Below are 20195 nucleotides of genomic sequence, written 5' to 3'. Positions count from 1 at the left end.
CTTTTTTTAAGCCCCTTTCTAAAGGTACAGTGCAGTGTGTACAAAGATTTACAAGAACTAATAAAGCAGAACTAAATTGTGTTCATGTTTAACTTACTGAAGTGGATGTTTTACTCTGTTACCTCATAGAAGCCTCTGACCAGGCTCTCAGTCTGCTGAACCACTCCTCTCTCTATTCTCCACTTCACCATCCGCTCAATGTATTCCTTCTTGTTCTTCTCGGAGACGGGGATGTTAGCTCCACCTGGCTTCAGCTCTCTTTCTGTTATCTAAAGAACCACAAAGACATTAAATTAATGCTTTTGCATCTTGAATCACTATGAGTCTAAAAAGGATACTCATCCAATGTGATATGTTAAAATAGGTTATCTTTATATATAAAAATAGGTATTTGAGCAAGATGACGACAGAAAGACTGAACAGGAAAACAATGTGTTGAAGTGAAATGATTACAGTTTAAACAGGTTAAATTATGTCTCTACAAAACTTTCTAGATATTTCTGCTTTTAGTTGTGTAGTTTTTGTAATCCTTAAGGCCAGATCAGCTCTTATAAAGGGTAAAAAATATAATAGATATCATGACCTGATATTAAAACAAGTTCAAGTTCTTTTATACATTTACTGCAACTCCAGTTGCCCAAACTGCTGAACATAAAACACGACACAGTAAAACAAACTAAAATCAGTAAAAAGAAATAACATAAGACCAGAATAAATAGTAAAAGAAGGAAATTTTAAGCTCAACTATGTTCAAAAGCCAGTAGAAAGAAGTGGGTCTTGAGCAAGGACATAACACCAGAGCCAGACTGGGCAGCTCTAATGTAAACGGTAAACTGTTCCACAGCTTTGAAGCAGGAACCAAAAAAGCTCCATCACCCCTGGATCTGAGCCTAGAGGACGGGACCTTCAGAAGGAGCTGGGTAGAGGACCTCAGAGCCCTGGCTGGAGCCTGCTGGTGCAGCAGCTCGGACAGATACAAGGGAGCTAAACTGTTTATGGCTTCAAAAACAAATCATACAATTTTGTACTGAGTCCCAAAATTAACAGGAAGACAATACGAAGCACAGGGGTGGTGTGATCACGTCGCCTCCTCCCTGTAAGCAACCGAGCAGCTGCAGTCGGGACAAAGATGACTAATCAAGGCCATAATACAGGAGTTGTAGTAATCTAAACTGGACATGATGAGCAGGTGGTCGATGTTTTAGGTCTTGCTTAGGGAGGCAGGGCTTTATCTTGCCAAGCATTACATTACAGTCATTTAGCTGAAGCTTTTATCGGTTACAGAACTAATAAAGTTGAACTAGTTTAGGTTATGCCTAACTGAAACTAAGCGACTTAGTTTAGGCAGCAGCTCTAAGGGTCTTGCCTAAGGACCCAACCAGAAGGTGTTAATATTGGGGGATTCAAACCCTGGTCTCCCACATGGGAGAGTGATGCTCTGCTAACTGAACTATCCAGCCTCCAAACTGACCTGCCGCTGGAAGTTAAAAGCACTAACAACGATCACACCAAGATTTTTCACGTGGGTTCAACAGTGTGAAGTAAGCAGACCAAGAATACCTACAGCACCGTTCAGAAACTCAGAAATTCCAAAGACCACAACACAACAGGATAATGCTGTTTATTTTTAACTGTTGCCCAAAATTTAGACCTGCAGGCAAACGTGGATGATGAGAAATTATTTTATTGTTGAAGGTGATCAAAAGCATCTGTGTGCACGGAATCATTAGCATTAGCCGGTGTTATTCTCTGTCAGAGGGGGAAAAAGAAATGGGTAAGGATAGATATTTTATATTTCTCTTCTTGTTTAAATTAATTTTACTCAGGTAGCAGTAACAGGCATTCTTTACACTGGGAATATATTCTCCAAGGTGCCTACATGACACCAAGAATATGAAAATAAACCTTCCTGACATATAAACCACTGGCTGTGGAAAGCCCTACTGGTGTCTTTGTGATGTCTTGATTCTGTTATACCTTTTAGAAAGTAAAGACTCTTTTATTTAGACCGGTTTTTAATTAAATAAGGGCTTGGTCTCATGTTTTTATGGCTTTTTGTTTTATGCTTGTTCTTATCTCCCCTCTGTCTTAATCCTGTTATCCAATATTTCCTCTTATGTCCTGTGTTTGATGTGGCTATTTATATGTAAAGCACTTTGTACTTTTTAACCTGTGAAAGGTGCTGTATAAATACAATTTATTTACTATTGTTGTCATTTACTTTGGGTCATAATTGTCGATTTAGGTTTTTTTTCCCTGGAAATATGACCACATAAAATCACTGATGAACCAAACAAAATAGTGCCTTTTTCTGTATTTGCTGCAATGGATGTGGAATTTACTCGCAAGGATAAGGGTATGAACTGATACAACTGCTGCATGGTCTCCAGCTGGTTACTGATGGACTGATCCACTGTTAAGACAAACACACACTCAGAGTTTGACCTGTCCGAAAACTTCTTCATTGACCGTGAAGGTGAGGTCAAGCATGTCTTCTATATCATTGTCCTTCATCCACTGGAGAGACTGGTGGAACTCCTCGTCCAGATACTCCAGGTCACTGAGATCACAGGGGCTAAAGAGTAAGAAATGAAATTGAAATATTTGCACATATGTATTAATACATCTTCATGTGACTGGATTAGTTCACATGGGTTAACATACATGCGCAGCAGGCCTTTATAGAAAGGTCTGGTGAAGAAAGCATCAAGGAGGTACTGGTGGATCAGAGCTAGACCAAGAATGCGACCACTAAACCGGAACCTGATGAATACAAGCAAAATGAACAGTTCACCTATAGCTGAGCTTGCTTTCGAATGTGTTTGTGTGTGTATGGACGACAAATCTTACCAGTCGTGGTGATTATCTACAAAGGCAGACATGGGGCTGATCTGAACGGTGTAGGTGTCGTTGGCAGAATATTCAAACAGACCATAATAAGGGTTGAAGAGTTCCCTGGAAACTAAGAAGAAGAACTCTCTGGATGGCCCGCTGTAGTCCAACCTGAAACACACACAGCACACATAAATACACATTTATTCTCATAACTTTTCCTATTTTAGACCAAATTAGTGTCTTTTTTAAATATAGGGGTATTAAACCCTTTCCTATTGCCAGTAGTAGTGTGTTTATTTTAAGGCTGCGAATATAATATTGCTTTTGAACCTCACGCAGGCGTAACAGGCTACGCTTGTTACAGGAGGATTCCACTAGGGGGCAACCTAGAGTGCTCAGACCAGACAGAGCTGCTGAATTTGTTGGGTGTAAACAAAACAATAAACATGGTTACAACAGATGGGGTTTTGTATTTGCTAATTTTTGCAACATCTGTGGCCCTTACACTAAGCACACTGTGTGTGGTCTTTTAAACTTTGTTATTTTTATGGCTGTCAATACTGCGACCTAACTAACATGTTGCAGCTAACAAACTTTAAGGGTTAATTTCAGAGAATGTGCACAAACAACGCTTCACGTAATGCTAAATATGTAAGGAAGCTATAATAAACATTAAAACATTTAATTAAAAGCAAGTATATTCTCTGCACCCGTCAATATATTATGATTAATTCATATTTTTGGGATTTACTTTGGTCACAAGTGGATTATGATGAATCAGATTGAACTAGATTATGATTTGATGCACTGGACTATGCCTTTAATAGGGTTATTTTTTATTAGGAACTGGTGCTATAGAAATAAACTAAAGTAAAACAGTAAATACCACCAATGAAACAACCTGTAACTACGACAACAAAAGACAGCATTGCACTGTATCCTGCAACTGAATGTTGCAGAAGCAATAACATGATCTTATGTAAAGCAAACTGAGTGGCATTATTATTATTATTATTATTATTGTTATTATTATTGTTATTATTATTATTATTATCCATGTCCATGACTACAACAGTCATTTGAGTCAGGGCTTAATGGTGATAAAACATTTCCCATTGTACTCAAGAACCAAGTGTTAGTTAGTTTTAGTGGGATGTTTTTTTACTAGTAGATAAAGGGTTTTATCTTCTCATGTCTCCTTCATTCAAAATTGATATTTTTGTTGAATCACAAATCATAATTTTGTTTTTTTTCCCCCTTCCATGCTCCCCGTTACTCACCCCTCCTCCCCGACAAAGCTGACGTAGAACTTGCTGCGTTGAAGGTCTTTGCGGGAGTAGCACATAATCTGGTTGAAGGCATCTTCCAGGAGGTGATAACGACGGATGCTGAGTCTGAGATGCAACCAGAGACATCCAAACAAATTAGAACAATAACAGAGATTAGAAAAGCAACTGTAGCTCCACTGAAAAGAATGCAACATACTTCAGCTTCCCTGGTCCTTGGCCATAGCCTTTTGTTTCCAGTTTCCTGTAGAAGTTGCGTAGTTTGGCCTCAAAGTCTCTCTTGTAGGGGGCAGGGGCTCTAGCATTAGCTCTCTGAGTACCTACAGGCAAACAGAGAGAGGGGCTATAGTCTGCTTCTTTTGCAAGTTTCTTTTACATTTTTCTCTATTTCTGTTCTTTATCATCACAGAATTAATTGGAACAAAACACCTCCTAAAAACTTACAGACTGGTAATGGCAACAACATTAAACTACTATGAAATTGATGGTACACAGTAAAAAATAGTCACTACAGTTTATCACAGACTAAAGTATCACCTTCAAATTTCTTTGTTTTGTTAAACCAACAATTACAAACACATTCAGATTCATGAGTGAAAAGTAAAGTATTATAACTAAGAAACAACACTAAATATGCTCCTTTAAGAGATTTATAATCTTAAAATTAATAGAAAAATATTTCTCATGGAGGAAATACTCAGGACACGACATCTGGTCATCTATAACCAAGTAAACCAAGGATACATGAGGATAAAAATTGGTGGTTTTATGGCCTCTTTATCCTCAAATTACTAATAATGCTAATAACATATTATCATTTCTTCATATTAGTAATATGAATGTGATTTTTACCAGGTGAACTCTGTGGGGAAGAAACCGGCGACCCCCGAGGTGACTGACAGTAGCTGGGATGAAGTAAGGCATGAGGAGGCACATAAGACATGACTTCATCTTCAAACAGGCTGCAGGGGAGACGGAAACAAAAGAAATTCAGTGTGCTGAAAGTTCAAGGGACAAAAGAAGGAAGTAATTCCCCGAAGGAAAGAGGGAAAAGTTGTATAGAACATCGGAGAGAGAAAAACCCATGAAGCAGAAACAAAGTCAATGCAGCCCTGAGGAAGGAAAATAAACAGAAACCAAAGTATGAAATAAGGACGTGAAGATCCTGCTGAGGTGGACAGGATGAAAAAACGCACCTTAGAAGCATGACAAGGTCGGCGTCTCCTGACAACCGGGTCAGTCCTGACACTCCATCTGTGCGTATCAGCTGTACCTTCTCCCTGTTGGCACATCAACGTCACTTTTTTTTTCCTGTACATTTTTCCACTCTTTTTTTCCAAACAATTTTTATTCACGAATTTAAATTTATCAAATAGTCTTGTATGTCTTAAAACAGATTAATTTTCTTCCTGAAGAAATACTGAGGCATGAGCTAGAGTGGTTGACATTTATTAACATTGACACCATTCTATGACCCATGTTAACAGACATTAGCAAAACAAAACCGACATGTTGATTATTCTTAACATTTATGATTACATGTTATTACTAGACTCCAATTAACCTTAATATTTAAACAACATAACTGTAAAAAAAAGGAAACAATATATGTACTGTACTGACTGACAGTTTTTATATAGGGAAGCTAATGCTAACATAAATGCTAATATTAGCATGCATGGTTACCTGAGCGTACGGTTCCGACTGAAGTCAGGCTGTCTCTCCTGCAGAATTTCATAGATGTTTGGTTGTCGAAGAAATGCCACGATCTTGTCATTGTAAGCTAGAGGAGAAAGAAAACATGTTTCAGTTTTTATTTATTTGTTTATTTATTAGATCCGCTGAGATGAAAAGCCTCCATCAGACACCAGCAATTTCAACAAGAACACCTCAATTAAATTTTGGTAATTTCCTTCATTACTATCATACGATTGTTCAACTTCTATCCAAGGAAGCCACTTCAAGGGATCGCTTCACACCCTAACCAAGGTCACTTGTCAGCAATATGACCTTATTGTGCTTCCTTACAGTTCTTAGACTCTAGCCTGGAGATCTATTTTTAGAGACTACTTACAGAAATGACAAGAAGCTAGTCTAACAGGGTTCACACTGTGTTACAGAATAATGGCAAATATTGACTTAGAACTGTATAAGCTCTTCTTTTGATTTATATTTGTTCTTCCATTTATGTTTGCACATTTAAAGACCTCAAAAAATCATCGAGTCATTTCCTGATTTTCTGGAAATATGTAAAGAAGCGATTGGTAACTCAAGGCTGACAAAGATGTGTATTTTATGGCGGAGGAATGAAATGAGCTATTACTAAAACTAAGGCTACAGATTATCCAGACTGTCTATTCTCTAAAAAGTTAAGAGCTTTCTGCATCTCTAAAACTAAAATTGGTGAGAACATATGATGGTACAGAAAAACAAACGTGGTTTTCAGATGTCTTCGTAACAAGGAATCAGATGCAATACACATCTGCACATACTAACCCACTGGCACAACTTCCTGGCTTTGCCCCCTGTTCGCTGAAGTGAAGGTGTTTGATGGTCTTGGCAGGACAGGTGGGCCAGCATGGCGAGGATCTTCACCCAACTACAGAGGGAGGAGAATAAATGTGGTGCCCTTCTGATTTCAGATAATCCATGAACAACTATATGTGACTGCATTTGTTAGGTCATTGTTACAGTCAAAGAAGCTGCTCTTTAAAAAAGACGCATTACTTAACTTTCCAACCGTAAAACAGCATGTTCTGGACTTGTTTGATGGCACAGTTACATCTATTATGTGCAGTGACGTCCCAAAGCTTAAAAAACGCACTATACAACTTTATCTTCTGGGATGCAGCGTGACCAGGCTTTGAATTACAGGGGAGCTAAGGGGAGCTCAGCTCCCCTGAAAGGCAGAGGAGCTCCCCTAATTACATTCATACTTTAATATGAGGGACCTTAAAAAAAGGTAACACAGAATTTTTCAATAAAGTTCTTGGTGTTTATTGAAAAGAAAGCACTGATTTGTCAGCTTAGTGTGTTCATTCAATTTTTAAATAATTAATTAAATCTTGATCCGTTATGTTTCCTTCAGCACCATGGACAGCAGCATCGTTTGTTATGCTGTGATTGTCCATAAAACAACCACTTCTATATATATATATATATATATATATATATATAAACAAGCTGCATACAGTTGTAGCAGAGTGTTTTTTTGGTTGTAATCATAATTTTGACTGCACTATGTGCACTAATATATATGTTGGTGACAGGCGAAATCGTGGTGCAAGCCTGACGAAAAGGCTCCACTGAAAACCTCCGGTGTAATTCGAGCTCTGAGTGTGATGTTGCAGCTGAGTTTCGCTATGTGCACTACATCACATATAAACATACCGGCCGTCTTGAATGTGCACCGTGGCTGATTCAACAAAAGAAACGCAAAAAAAGAAAAGAGAGAAAGGGGCTGAGCAGAAGATAGGACAAAAGGCAAGATAAGACTATCTTATACCAGCTGGAGAAAGCTCACAGTACAGGTAGGATGCAAGATGGATGCTAGATTAGCCATCAATAGGGAGCGCGGAGCTGAGAAAATCTACAAAAGTTCTGTAGTGCATCTTCATTGCCCATGATTCCCTTATTTCAAAAATGGTAAAGGACGAAGAACATGTTAATGCATGCATCTTACCAGTCGCCGTGGGCTGACTTCCCCAGCGCTGTGGCTGCGTTGACGGGTGAGGTGTTGATGATGAGCCAGGAGGCTTGGGGGCCGGGAACTCTGGAGAGGCAGCCGGGGGTCGATGAAGGTAGTAGCACGGCAGTTATGATCTACAAAGAAAGGCTACATATATGCACATACAGAAAAAATAAGTCAAGGTGCAAGGAGAGATTATAGAAATAACACAGATGAATGTTGAGTTCTTGCACCAGCCTACAAAATAAAAACCTCTACTCATAATAAATAACAAAATTCTGCCTTAAAAACCATTTAATAACTGTATAAACGGCAAACTTTGGGAGTCAAAGGATGAGTCCAAGTCCAACCTTGCCAGTTTGGTCATGCTTCATCTCCCAGCCTCTGGGCAGTTCCAGCTGTTTGTTGGCGAACATGTTGAGGAAAGCCACCAGGTCTCTGTTGTGCTGGTAGCGATCAAAGTGATGAGCATCTCGACGAACCTTACTGATCATATGTTTCAGACATGTGTTGGTGGTAAACATATGATAGGCACTCTGAAAGAACCAGGAGAGAACAATCAGCAACAAACTCAAAGAAAAGAGAGGAATTTGTTAAGTAATCACTTTGACAACACAGTTACTAGCCAAACACAACTATCATGCAGATCTGTGTTTTAATTTAGAAACTCTTTTAAAATAACTGGGCTGGGTGGGGAATAACTTTAATCTGCTTAGGCTTCCTAACATAGAACTGATTTGAACAGTTTTTTTTTTTTCATACTAATTCCAGCAATGATTTATTTTGGATGCAGTAATCTTGAGAAACTTAATTTTTATAAAGAGCTTTGTTTTCTCCACAACAGGATCAAGGTCAGACTAATTAATTAGCCAGTAGTATCTAATTTAATTGGTAACTGTCACAATTAATAGAATCTGTTAACTTCCTGGCAATAGCTTTCCTGAACTCCAAAAAAAAGACATCTTTAGTTTTATTATAATTAAAAAATAATAACCCATTTTCCACATGATGATGATTGCATGATTGCTCGAGAGGGAAAGTGTTAAGAAGTGTAATTTTTCGGGGTGTCTTTTTTGGGGTTATCTCGAGAAAAGGCAAAATTCTCAAAACAACTACATAGTAAGTGGTTATCACAAGGTAATCAGCTTCAATCAGCCTGGGATCATAAGCTGAGCAACGTGAGCTCAAAAATTAGCTGTTAGCATCTATGGTAATTTTCAGAATTGGTTAAAATCTATAACAGGAAATTGAGGAAATGTTATTCTGTTTGCTTCCTGGCAAAGCTGTAGTCTCATAGTTTATCAAAATAACTAAACTCAGTTATCTCAGGATAACAGCAAATTATTCCATTCTCTCAAGAAAATAGTTCTTGTTAACCAGATAAAGCAAACAAACTATCTTTTATTCCAAGTTTTCAAGGAGATAATGATGTAAAAAAAATTCAAACAAGACTTCAATATATTCCTCATATTTTAAACTGCATACATATTTTCTAGCACATTCTTATGTTCCCTCATACAGTTAGGTTTAGGGTTAGGTTTAGGGTTAGGGTTAGGTTTAGTACACTTCCATTATTTAGTCCTGTTTAAAAATATTTTTTTTCAGTTGTTGCTCCAAAGCTGCTGTAAGCAGTTTTCTAACATTTATTTATTTTTTTCATAGTTGACATTTTACGGCTGAAACTAGCAGTTTTCATCATGAAGTGATGGCAAAACAGTATAAAAATAAGCATTACCAGTGCACTTTAAGATGGATAGCAACTGTTAGTGTGCTAACGTGGGGCTTAAAGTGTGACTAAAACCTCCCTTTTGCCCAAACATATTGCGTGTTTAAAAGATTTCTTGAAGTAGCTAAGTTTATTAATATTTTTAAACTGTAAACATCAACAATGACCATGACTCACTTGATAGACAACAAATTAACATGAAATAAAAGCTGTGACACAATACGATGCATGATGGTATTTTAGCATTGATTAACAAAAGGCATATTTATTCAACTTATATCTGTTTTCTCTAAAATATATTGTACAGCATTTTAGCTATTTGAGCCATTTTTATCTGTCATAAAAAAGGAAAACAAAACTCTGTGTGATTCTCAGCAATCCCAGATGAAAGCTGTGAAAGAACAAAGGCAATATCTTTGATTTGCTAAAATGGAAAATCCAACGTCATACAAGGAGAGAGGTTTGAAGAATACAATTATAACCCTGCAACTAAAAACAATCAAAGAGAAAGTGCTAATGTTGTCATCCCTCCACAGCAGCTGTTCACACATATGCTTCACACAGTGGGAGACTACAATGAAGATGCACTCTCTTGGCTGGAAATGTGATAGAAGGAGTGCAGAGAAACGCCACAGAGGATGAGATGCCTTCTAGGTTTATATGATGTTAACCTGTTAATTTTGGCTCTGGTGGGAAGCCACGTCTCCACCTAACCTCTAATTACCTGGTGAGCTTTCTTATACCTGCTGCACCCACTCAGCAATATTCAATCCACTCTATTGACCCCATTCTTCCCTATCCCTGTCCCCCTTCATCCTCCCTCATCAATTTATCTAATTAATCTCCTTTTCCTATCTCCAATCTTTCATTCCCTCCTTCATCCATACCCACCCTACCTCATTATTTCATCATTTCATTCTCCCTCCCTCTCTGTCACCCATTCATCTTCCAACCTTCGCACAGTGTGTAGGAAGCTACAATTTTAGCTATCTTTTAGGTGTGAGGGGAAACGAGGATGGAAACAGCTGAGAGTAAGAATAGAAAGAAGTCATATAAAAACCATGTTCGTACAGGGTTGGAATGCAGCACAGTGAAGAAGTCAGGGCTGGTGAGGAACTTGGCGCTGGGGGACTGAAGCAGCAGGGAGATGCGAGATCTGGAGCTGGACTGAGCCGGGCTGTTGTCCCTACGTAGCTCTGCAACACACACGCACACACATAAGAAAAATAAAACAAAAAGGAAAGGCACAGCTAAGGCTAAAAAACATGTTAAAAACAGAATGCCATGCAGCACTGGTAGAGGAATACCTGGTGTGGAGGGGTGTGCATCAGTCTCGTCACCCGGCAGCTCATTGGCTGGCTGCTCCTCCAGTCTGCTGTCATTTATGGTCCTGCGTATACTCTGATACCTGCAGAAGCAAGTGAATGTGTGTTTAATCACCATGGTGACACAACAATTAGGAATGGTGGGAATATTTTTAAAGGTCTATTTGAAGTCAGATTTCATGTGTTATTGTTTGTCTGTCTTGTGTCCAACATAAAACAACATTACAGCACGAGTATCTGGCCAAACTTAGCATGGAAGGTTAGCATTAGAGATTAGGGTGGAAATGCATTATACTGTTATGGTTTGGTTGTGTAAGTTTTTCTCAGAGTGAATCATTTGTAACCCACAGAGGATGATCTGCAAATGTGTTGCAAGTTCCTAAAATATTTCACTATCCCCATATAAGTATGATTGTACACAAAAAACCCACAACAATTTGCATACTTTTCCCCATGGTGTCCTGTATTTTATCATTTCCACGAATGATTTAATCAAATATTAAGATGTGTTCCTGGACATTTAATGATTGCCAATAACTAGACTAGCTCCTGCATAGCCAGCATATACAAATTCACAAAAATCAAGGTATATAGTTACATTTTGCACACTAAAAAATAAAAGCCCAGTTCTTCCAACTTGATGCACATGCAGGAGGTTTTTGAGGGTTAAGATTTGGTTTCAGGGTCATGGTTAGATTTAGGGGTTTGAGTTATGGTTAGGCATTCAGATGTGATGGTTAGGGTTAGGATAAGGGGATGCAGGAGCATTATAAACCAGTCATGTATGTATGTCTGAGTGTGTGCATGTTCTGACCTGCGGTTCAGCTGCTCCATCTGTTGTATGGAGCTGGACCTCTGGAGAGTCTGTGGGGCGGGGGGAGCAGTGGGCTGTTGCCATGTTGTCGTTCTGTTCACATGGTCCACATAAAAGATGCGACCATGACTGTCGATACGGGCCTCCCAGTCTAGATCAATCACAGTAACAGAATAGTAAAAACATATTAATCTGCATTTGAATCTGAAGCTGCTGCACTGGCTGACTTTTAAGATGATATTTAAACTGATCATTTTCTGTCTTTTATCACAATATCAAACATTACAACGCCTGAAAGTGACTAAATGTTTTAGTCTGAATGCCGTGTAATCATCAGGAAAAAAAATCTGTAAAAAAATAAGAGAAGTTTTAAGAATTTACCCTGGAACTGATCTACATGGGTTCAAAGTAAGGCACCTTTGTGACACTAAAAACTGACTTTTAGTTTCATTGTAAACTCTTATGTTTCTGCAACCGCTGGCAGAAACTACAGCATGACACCTCGTTCATTACGCCATTTTGTTTAAAAGAAATACAGCCCAATATATTAATGCATTGTGAATCTAAAGGCAGCAACATGTCTGTAAAGAATTGTCACCACATATTTTGAGTGATGTTTAGCATTGTGTAGTAGCCCCTCTTCTTTTAATATCTGTCTGTAAACATCTGGAAAGTGAGGAGACCAGCTGGTGGAGTTTCAGGAGAGGAATGTTGCCCCATTCTGGTCTGATGTAGGATTCTAGCTGCTCTACAGTCGTGGACCTTGGTTGCTGGATTTCTGCTTCCATGATGCTCCAGATATTTTGTATTTGTGCCAATTATTTTTCCAGCCTTTTATTATTTTCCATGACACTTCCATGCTATGTTTATGTTCTGCTGGGAATAAAATATGGGTTGATGAGATTTAGAAATGTTTAAATTCTGTTTTTAGTTACATTTTGCAGTGGTCCAGATTTTTGGAGTCGTGGTTGTATATGAAGATGAAATAATGAACTCTTCAGTCATAGAAAACAAACTTCCTACTTTTAAATAACTATAGTTAAATAAAATCTAATTAAAATCCAGAAGATCAGCCTTCCACCAGCCCTTAAATGCACCATGTATTTGTGAGAACTGTGAGGACCTGGAACACCAAGCTAAACCATGCACAATGCAATCTGATCTGAGCATGCCAGGCGATGCGTGTGCACACATTTTAACCCAGAAATGATCACATCTGTGATTTTAACAGACATTTGCAGAACCCAAAAGTTGCTCACATATTTGTAAAATTCTTTATCTAGTTTCTCTCCATAAGAAATGCACTTAACCAGATTAGAACCATTAATATAAATGACCTATAAGCACCAGACAGACCGGCACTGTTACACCAGCACAAGTTATGAATGTTTTATAGGAGGAGTTTCAATCTCAATTATTTATCTAAATCACATGATTTTTTTCTGTGGTTGGTGGCGTACTGAACTTTCAGCTAATTAAACTATAATGTTTTGTGGTACCCACACACTTACTCGGTGGCAGCGGCTCATCCACCCTCTGATAGCGACTGATGTCTTGACGGACTGACGGCAGGGAGCGAACAGACTGATGGCCGTTGACCTGAGCCGTGGCAACTGCATTAAAATATACACACACAAAACATCTCATAAACAAAACATGTCCGAGTGCATTAAATATTAATAAATATTTAAAAAATCTTTACATATACTGTTGAGCAATCATCAAAGTCAGAGTATATTTGGTCCCCCAAGGTGTGTTATTTTAATCTAAAGCTTGAATTAATTTAACTGATCTCTCTGTAATAACGCAGCTTGTTTTTTCCATTTGGAAGAAAACAATAAAGCTGAATAATCTTTTATTAATACTTCTCAGTCACTCCATCTGTTGGCATGGACAGATGGCAGCCAGGATTATGCACAGTGATGTTTCTCTTGGCAACATAGAGAAGTAACTGTTATGAATAAGGATGAATAACAAACATATTGAATATACTTAGAAGGAAAAATTAAGCTGAATAATGCACTTGGATAAAGCATTGTGAAATTTATTTTAAAAGAATTGTTGAAGTGATTTTAAAGCTTAGCAACTGACCTAATTTTACCGGCCAAGAGAAGGAAACACATGTATAATACATCTGTAGAAAGTGAATGAAATATCCATGAAGCTCTGAATAAGTGAGAACACGGAGTCTGAGTGCTGCTTTAAAACACGACCCATTCTCACCTGTCCTCCTCTCACTGCCTCTGACCTCAGATGCTTCCTGGTTCTGTACCAGACCCCCGGAAGCTTCCAGGGACTGCCTCCTCCACAACTCCACTGGTTTATCCTCCGACTCCTCAGCTCTCGCACCTTTAAAAAGCAGAAATGTGAGATTATGCGTGACTGAACAAAGTGGCAGAATTATGAAACTTTAGGTAAAAATACAATGTGGTTCAAGAATGTTGAGTTTTCCTTAAATTTTACTTGAAATTCAATTAAAATTTTAGTCCGGTTATGATCCAGATTAGCCAAATTTATAATAACTGTGTTCAAATAAGTCATTTCATTAAAAAAAAAATAGCCGGGATAAGAAAAACAACAGATTGCATCAAATCTTCTCTTCGATTCAGTCCTCCATCCTGAGCTGCATGACGTGACAGTGGAGAGAAAAAAATTCCCTTTTAACAGGAAGGAAAACCTCCATCAGAACCAGAGCCAGGAAGGCCAGCCATCTGCCTGGACCTTCAAATGAGATAAACTTTTAAAGTGGTCTTTAGCAATTCTTCAATGGGATTTCTGAAGGTCTTTTTTTTTGGACATCAGCTGGTCTTTCACTCGTTTTTAGTCAACTCCTTCTATCTGATTGTGTTGCTATGAATCTTTTAAGCCCACAAACTGAACTGAACTTGAGAGATCAACCATTGTCTTCACATTTGAGGAGATATCCTACAGATGTGCGGGTTTCGTTGCATTAAAAGTGGACAAAATTGTTGGAAAATTTCCATTAACCCATAAAACCCCAACTTTTATATATGTATATATATACATATATATATATATATATATGTATATATATATATATATATACATAAAAATGCATGAATAAGCTCAACCCTTTTAATTCCAGTCAACATCCAGACATTTTGTTTTTCAGGACAGCCTCAGATGTGCGATTATGAGGCTGAAATTATGTAAAATGCATGTATCATATAGCAGCATAAAGGCCAATCAAACAAGAAAGCAGAATTTATTACCAACAGAACTTTGTAGAAATAGCACACAGATCAACAGTGACCGAGCCTTTTCTCATCTGCACATCATTCTCTCAAGTCTTGGCTCTCAGGAGTAAAACTGTTGGCATTGAAACAAGCACACAACTGAAACTATTTACATATTTACACTTTTTACTCCTTTCTAGTAATTTATTTTACTAATTATCTACTATTCTCACAAAACCACCTCCAACTCATTTGTTTTTTCACCTCTGTGCATCAAAAACATCTTCTTGGCTTCTTTTGTTATTTCAGACACAAATAGAACTTTCTGCTCATTTTTGGCTGCTTCTGATTGGACATTATGTTTATTTTAAGCTCTCTGATTGTTGAAAAGTTTGACAGGAAGTGGCTTCATCATAATTTCCAGGTCAAAATAGAGGTCTCTTAACAACATACAGTAGTAGTGATAGTGACAGTTTTTTCTAACGAAAATATGATAAATAATGGTTTATTATGGATCACTCATTGTGGATTTACCATATAGTCTCTGAATAAACACTACAGGATTGTAAACCTGATGGACGGGATATAAATGCCTAGAAAACTTATGTAGATCAGCTAAAGGGTAAGATAGCCATCACAATTTACCCTGAAGAGCTACACACCACCGTTCCTGATAAACTGTTGTCAATATAAGTTATATGAGTTTGGGGAGTCTCAGAGACCTAGAGAAGCTTTAAAGGTTAAAGAAATAAAAACTCACAACAGCCACTGAAATAACCTGAAACTGACAAAAGAATATATAAAAATGTTTTTTGGGAAATTCCAGTCTGGCTTCTTTAATGATTTGCTTTTAGTCGAGGTGTCCCCCTCGTTCATCTTCCATTAAGTCCACTTTGGCTCAAACAGTAACAGATGGTGCGATGTGACACAGACCTTGAACTTGGAGTTCAACTCTAATCTCTTTGGAAGATTTTATGAGCGCTTTGATTATTTTATTCATCTCTTCAGTTTCTCATCAGTTCTCCCCATGTGGCCAAGACCAGGAAGACCTGCTGCAGACCTTAAACCTTTGGCTAATATGTGCAGCTGTAGTCATGGGAACACCATGTTGCTTGGAGATGCTCTTATAGCCTTCACCTTTAACCTGCTGTTTAAAGAATATTTCAGGGGATTTTAGAACATTTCTTGGGGCTACTACCTACATGTTTATCTGTGTTACTCATTCAAAAAAGGAGCAATCCCTACAAGTTATACTTTGTTGTAATGGTGACTAAACAGGCTTTCCAACGAAATATAACACAACCCCAAATGAAATTATTAAAGGGGAGAAAAATTTCACTGAATTAAAATTTCCAAACTTTTTTTTATTGTTTATTTCTTGATGATGAGATGTTTACAGGTTAATAAATCTAACCTGAAATTGAAAAGATTTTGTATTACAAGAAACTCAGACATGCACATTACCAAGAGGGTTCATAAATAAAAACATAAAATTACTTCAAATTTTGTGACACCACCTACCAGCTTTAGAATTCCTTCGTCCTCCTCCATCAGCAGATGCTCCAACCGGCCCGTTCGCCTCACTGCTTGAGGACTCGGCCCCTTCCTCCTCTGCTTTTGGAGCCAGTTCTTTTCCTCCCTCCACCTCCTGGTAAAAAAACAAACAAACAAACAAAAAAAGCATCAGATTTGGTCAAAGCTGATGATGTGTATGAAGATTTTACTACAACATCATGATTTGCAGCTGAAAAATCTCGTGTTTGGACTGAATATGAAGTTTCTGCATCTGTTTGTGTTTGGAAATGACAAAGACTTTCCATAAACTTACATTTATTTTCCAAAACAGTCTGAATATGAAGTTAGCTGTGTGTTTGAATAATGTTTCTTCAGAGAAGTCTCAATTCTTTTTTTATCTGTTGCTTTCGTAACTTCTTAACCGTCAGAAATCAGCAGGTTTTTGCGAATGGTTTTCAAGTCAAACGTCATCCCTTCAAATACAGGTTCTCCTCAAGGCTGTTCTCTCTCCACTACTCTTCATCATGTACAGACAGTTGTAGCACATCCCTAGATGGCATCATCCATGGTGAAAAAGTGGAAATTGTTGACAGTTACAAGTACTTGGGAACTGTGTTTGACTTGGTTCAAGTTCAAATTTGACAAAAACACCATTGCAAAGAAAGCTCAACAAAGAATCCACTTAATGCATAAACTGACAGTTTTATGTAACTTTTATAAATTCTTTAAAGTCTTTTAACATTTTCTTTTATCAGCTGGTTTTATGGGGTTTCTTTTATGGACAAGATTAGCTTTAATAACCTGGGCCTCATTCACCATTATCTTCTTACAATCTTCTTAGATTTGTTCTTAACTTAATTTACAAAAACCCTCCGTCAGATTGACGAACATGTTCATAGACAGCTAAAGTGTTTGTATCTTTCCTCTTAGACTGATGCATCCCAACTTCTTTCAATAAAGGACGTGTCAGTTGGTCTGACTTTGCAGGTAAATGCCCATAAAAGGTCAAGCTTTACAGGCCGTGTGCAAATAGAAGAAAAGGAGGAAAAATAACAAACAGAATCTCAAAAGAAAGGATGAAAACAAGAAATGATAATGTAGATGTGCACTGAAACCTGATTGTCCTGATTTTTAAAGTGATACACACGATTATAAATAACCACACGTTAAGCTTCAAATAATAAAAACAGCTTCATGTATAAACAGGTCTTTAATGACTTCTGAACTTGGACAGCAGTCTGCAGTCTGATCCCACAAACATCAGGACGAACATTCTCATGTGATGTTTTTTATCTTCGTTTTGTTAGTATGACTACATAAGTCACCAGTGCTTACTTGAATAGGTGAAAGGGGGCCAAGTGAGGCACTACAGGCCCCATTTCTGCTGATCTGGTCCTGACAGGCACATCCCGATGCCGACTCTGCTGGTTGGACCACTGCAGCAGCCTCAGCTCCCAAAGCTTGACACGAGCTGGAAGCTGCAGGCTCAGCCAATGCCTCTACTGATGCTCTTCTCTGTGATGAGCTTACATTTCCACCTTCATCCACGTTTGCAGACTCAGCACCAGAAAATTCTGCCTCTCCTCTGGCTCCAGTCTGTCCTTCTGGTTTGTCCCGCTGAAGCTCAAGTCCAGCTGATCCCCTCGATGAGTCGGTGGTCTCGCCTGTCTTCATGTCATGAGACTGGTCCCTGTGATGCCCCGCTGTGTCTTCATCCTCATCCGAGTCTATGTGCAACATTGCGTTGAGCCGTGTGTCAGTTGGAAAACTGGAGCGGAGTTTTGGTAAAGACCCGGCCAAAGGTTGGTCCCCTGAGGGAGCTTCGATGGCATCCAGGTAGTCGTTGAGCGACACCTGCCGGTGTGTGCGGCCGCCCATAGCCACAGGACACATGTTATCACCTCCCATTGGGCCCAGCGCATGCCACGTGCTGCCGTTGCTATAGTAACAAACACCATTTACTAACACAGAGCCCTCATCAGAACCAGTGGGAGAAGGTCCATATGTGACGTGTGAAGATGAGGAGGGGTGAGGGAGATCTTCGTCATCAGATGGACTGCCGGGGTCAGCGCCATCCAGGATGGTCCCAACAGCTTCTGGAGACGCTTCTGAGTAAGAAGAAGGCAAGAAATGGTAGGTACTTCATCAGCAAGATCAGCAAGATAATATTACAAAAAAAAGATAAAAATTACAGCTTTTAAACTACATTTACCACCAATAAGGTAAAAGATTAGAGATTTCTCTCATATGTAGGAATAAAAAACCAACATGTCTGCCTGACATCACCATCCAAACATCTGACTCTCTTCACATTCACACTTCAAAGGAAACTAATGAGCTAGGAGTTGCACCTCCAACTAAACTCCAACCCCTGCTCTTTTCAGCTTTCCTGTCATATATGTCCACGCTAAAAAGGTACAAATATTTGTCCCCACCCCCATAACCCCCACAGAAACACACCTTCTTGTCCAGTGGAAGTGATGTCCACTCTGAACTGAAGCTGCCCACTTACATGGTCCGTAGGGAGGCGGCGACACAGGTTGTAGCTGACGAGGTGATTGCTACACACACATACATACACTGTCAGAACATTACACACTCACACCAGGTAGAAACAGAAATACTAAATACTGCCCAACAAATACATACACTCACAGTCCTTTCATCAGGTCGTCCTGTTCAACTGCTTATTAACATAAATGACTAACCTGCCAATGTGGCATGGTTGTGGGTCTGAGTATTTCAGAAACGGCTGACCAACCAGGTGAGTTAAAAGTTTTGTCTCCCAGTAAGACCAGGAGAAACTCGCCCATGTGTCCACCTCCAGTAGACTGGGTTACTGTAATGGTCTTTTTACAGGACTTCCCAAAAAGAGAATAAAACATCTGCAGATCATCCAAAATGCTACTGCTAGAGATTTACCCAGGACTAAGAGATCTGAAAAAAAATAAATAAATAAATAAATAAAAAATGTATATGCACTGCCTCTAGCACTGCATGACAGCACCTGGGTCCAACTGGACTCACAACAGTCTGACTATCACTTAATTATGACGTCCCATCTTGTTTGAATTCTTGCTTGTGTTGTTCTTACTCTCTTGCTTTGGATAAAAGCATCTGCTAAATGACCGTAGAATAGAATAGAATAGAATAGAACGCATCACACCAGTTTTGAGATCTTTATACTGGTTTCCAGTCAGTCACAGAATAGATTTTAAAACTCTTTTGCAAGTTTCTAAATATAATGTTAGTTTTAAGCAAAAGAAATACATCTGTGATATGTTCAGGGAATATAAACCTATCAGAGTTCTTAGATGCAATGAGTCAGGTCAACTAGTCCAGACCAGAGTCCAGACTAAACATGGAGAAGCAGCATTTAGCTGTTATGCTGCAAACAAGTGGAACAAACTGCCAGTGGAGATTAAACTTTCACCAAACAGACATTTTTAAACCCAGGTTAAAAACTTTTTTTTTTTCATACGCCTGCATGAATTCTGCACGGTAACTTTTTAATTTATCTAGACTATTGCTTGCTTTTAATAGTTTCATTTTAGCTATTCTATGTGATTTAATTATGTTCCTCGTGTTTATGTTCTTCTCTTTATATAAAGCATTGAACTGCTTTTATGTAAGAAATGTGCTTTACAAATAAGCTTGCCTTGATTAGGAACAGGATCAAGCTGATCACCAAAAATAGACAATAGAAGACTGAAAATGTTGCCTGGTCTGATGAGTCTCTATGAAACCAAAAATTAGGGTGGATATGGAGGAAAAGGGGTCCGACCTGATACTAGCAAGTATGCAGTATA

At 38.5% G+C, this 20195-nt stretch overlaps 1 protein-coding gene across 2 annotated transcripts in view; it reads right to left on the bottom strand.

Moving 5' to 3' along the window:
• The window catches only part of hecw2b (HECT, C2 and WW domain containing E3 ubiquitin protein ligase 2b), a 47110-nt gene that overhangs the window by 5144 nt on the left and 21771 nt on the right, over positions 1 to 20195 (bottom strand). For both annotated transcript variants that reach the window (XM_041978321.1, XM_041978322.1), the window contains 20 exons: positions 18847 to 18947; positions 17722 to 18494; positions 16393 to 16519; positions 13898 to 14023; positions 13186 to 13287; positions 11675 to 11825; positions 10843 to 10943; positions 10607 to 10731; positions 8160 to 8345; positions 7804 to 7956; positions 6618 to 6720; positions 5808 to 5904; positions 5318 to 5401; positions 4974 to 5083; positions 4321 to 4441; positions 4116 to 4229; positions 2851 to 3003; positions 2665 to 2763; positions 2446 to 2575; positions 123 to 269 (listed from right to left, as the gene is read on the bottom strand). In XM_041978321.1, coding sequence (XP_041834255.1) covers positions 123 to 269; positions 2446 to 2575; positions 2665 to 2763; positions 2851 to 3003; positions 4116 to 4229; positions 4321 to 4441; positions 4974 to 5083; positions 5318 to 5401; positions 5808 to 5904; positions 6618 to 6720; positions 7804 to 7956; positions 8160 to 8345; positions 10607 to 10731; positions 10843 to 10943; positions 11675 to 11825; positions 13186 to 13287; positions 13898 to 14023; positions 16393 to 16519; positions 17722 to 18494; positions 18847 to 18947 — 3103 coding nt within the window. The remainder of the gene's footprint in view (positions 1 to 122; positions 270 to 2445; positions 2576 to 2664; positions 2764 to 2850; positions 3004 to 4115; positions 4230 to 4320; positions 4442 to 4973; positions 5084 to 5317; positions 5402 to 5807; positions 5905 to 6617; positions 6721 to 7803; positions 7957 to 8159; positions 8346 to 10606; positions 10732 to 10842; positions 10944 to 11674; positions 11826 to 13185; positions 13288 to 13897; positions 14024 to 16392; positions 16520 to 17721; positions 18495 to 18846; positions 18948 to 20195) is intronic.

The sequence above is a fragment of the Melanotaenia boesemani genome, chromosome 24, assembly GCF_017639745.1.
Source record: "Melanotaenia boesemani isolate fMelBoe1 chromosome 24, fMelBoe1.pri, whole genome shotgun sequence".
In the NCBI taxonomy this organism is placed as follows: Eukaryota; Metazoa; Chordata; class Actinopteri; order Atheriniformes; family Melanotaeniidae; genus Melanotaenia; species Melanotaenia boesemani.
The sequence above is the reverse complement of the archived record's forward strand: the minus strand, read 5'-3'. Positions and strand labels throughout refer to the sequence as shown.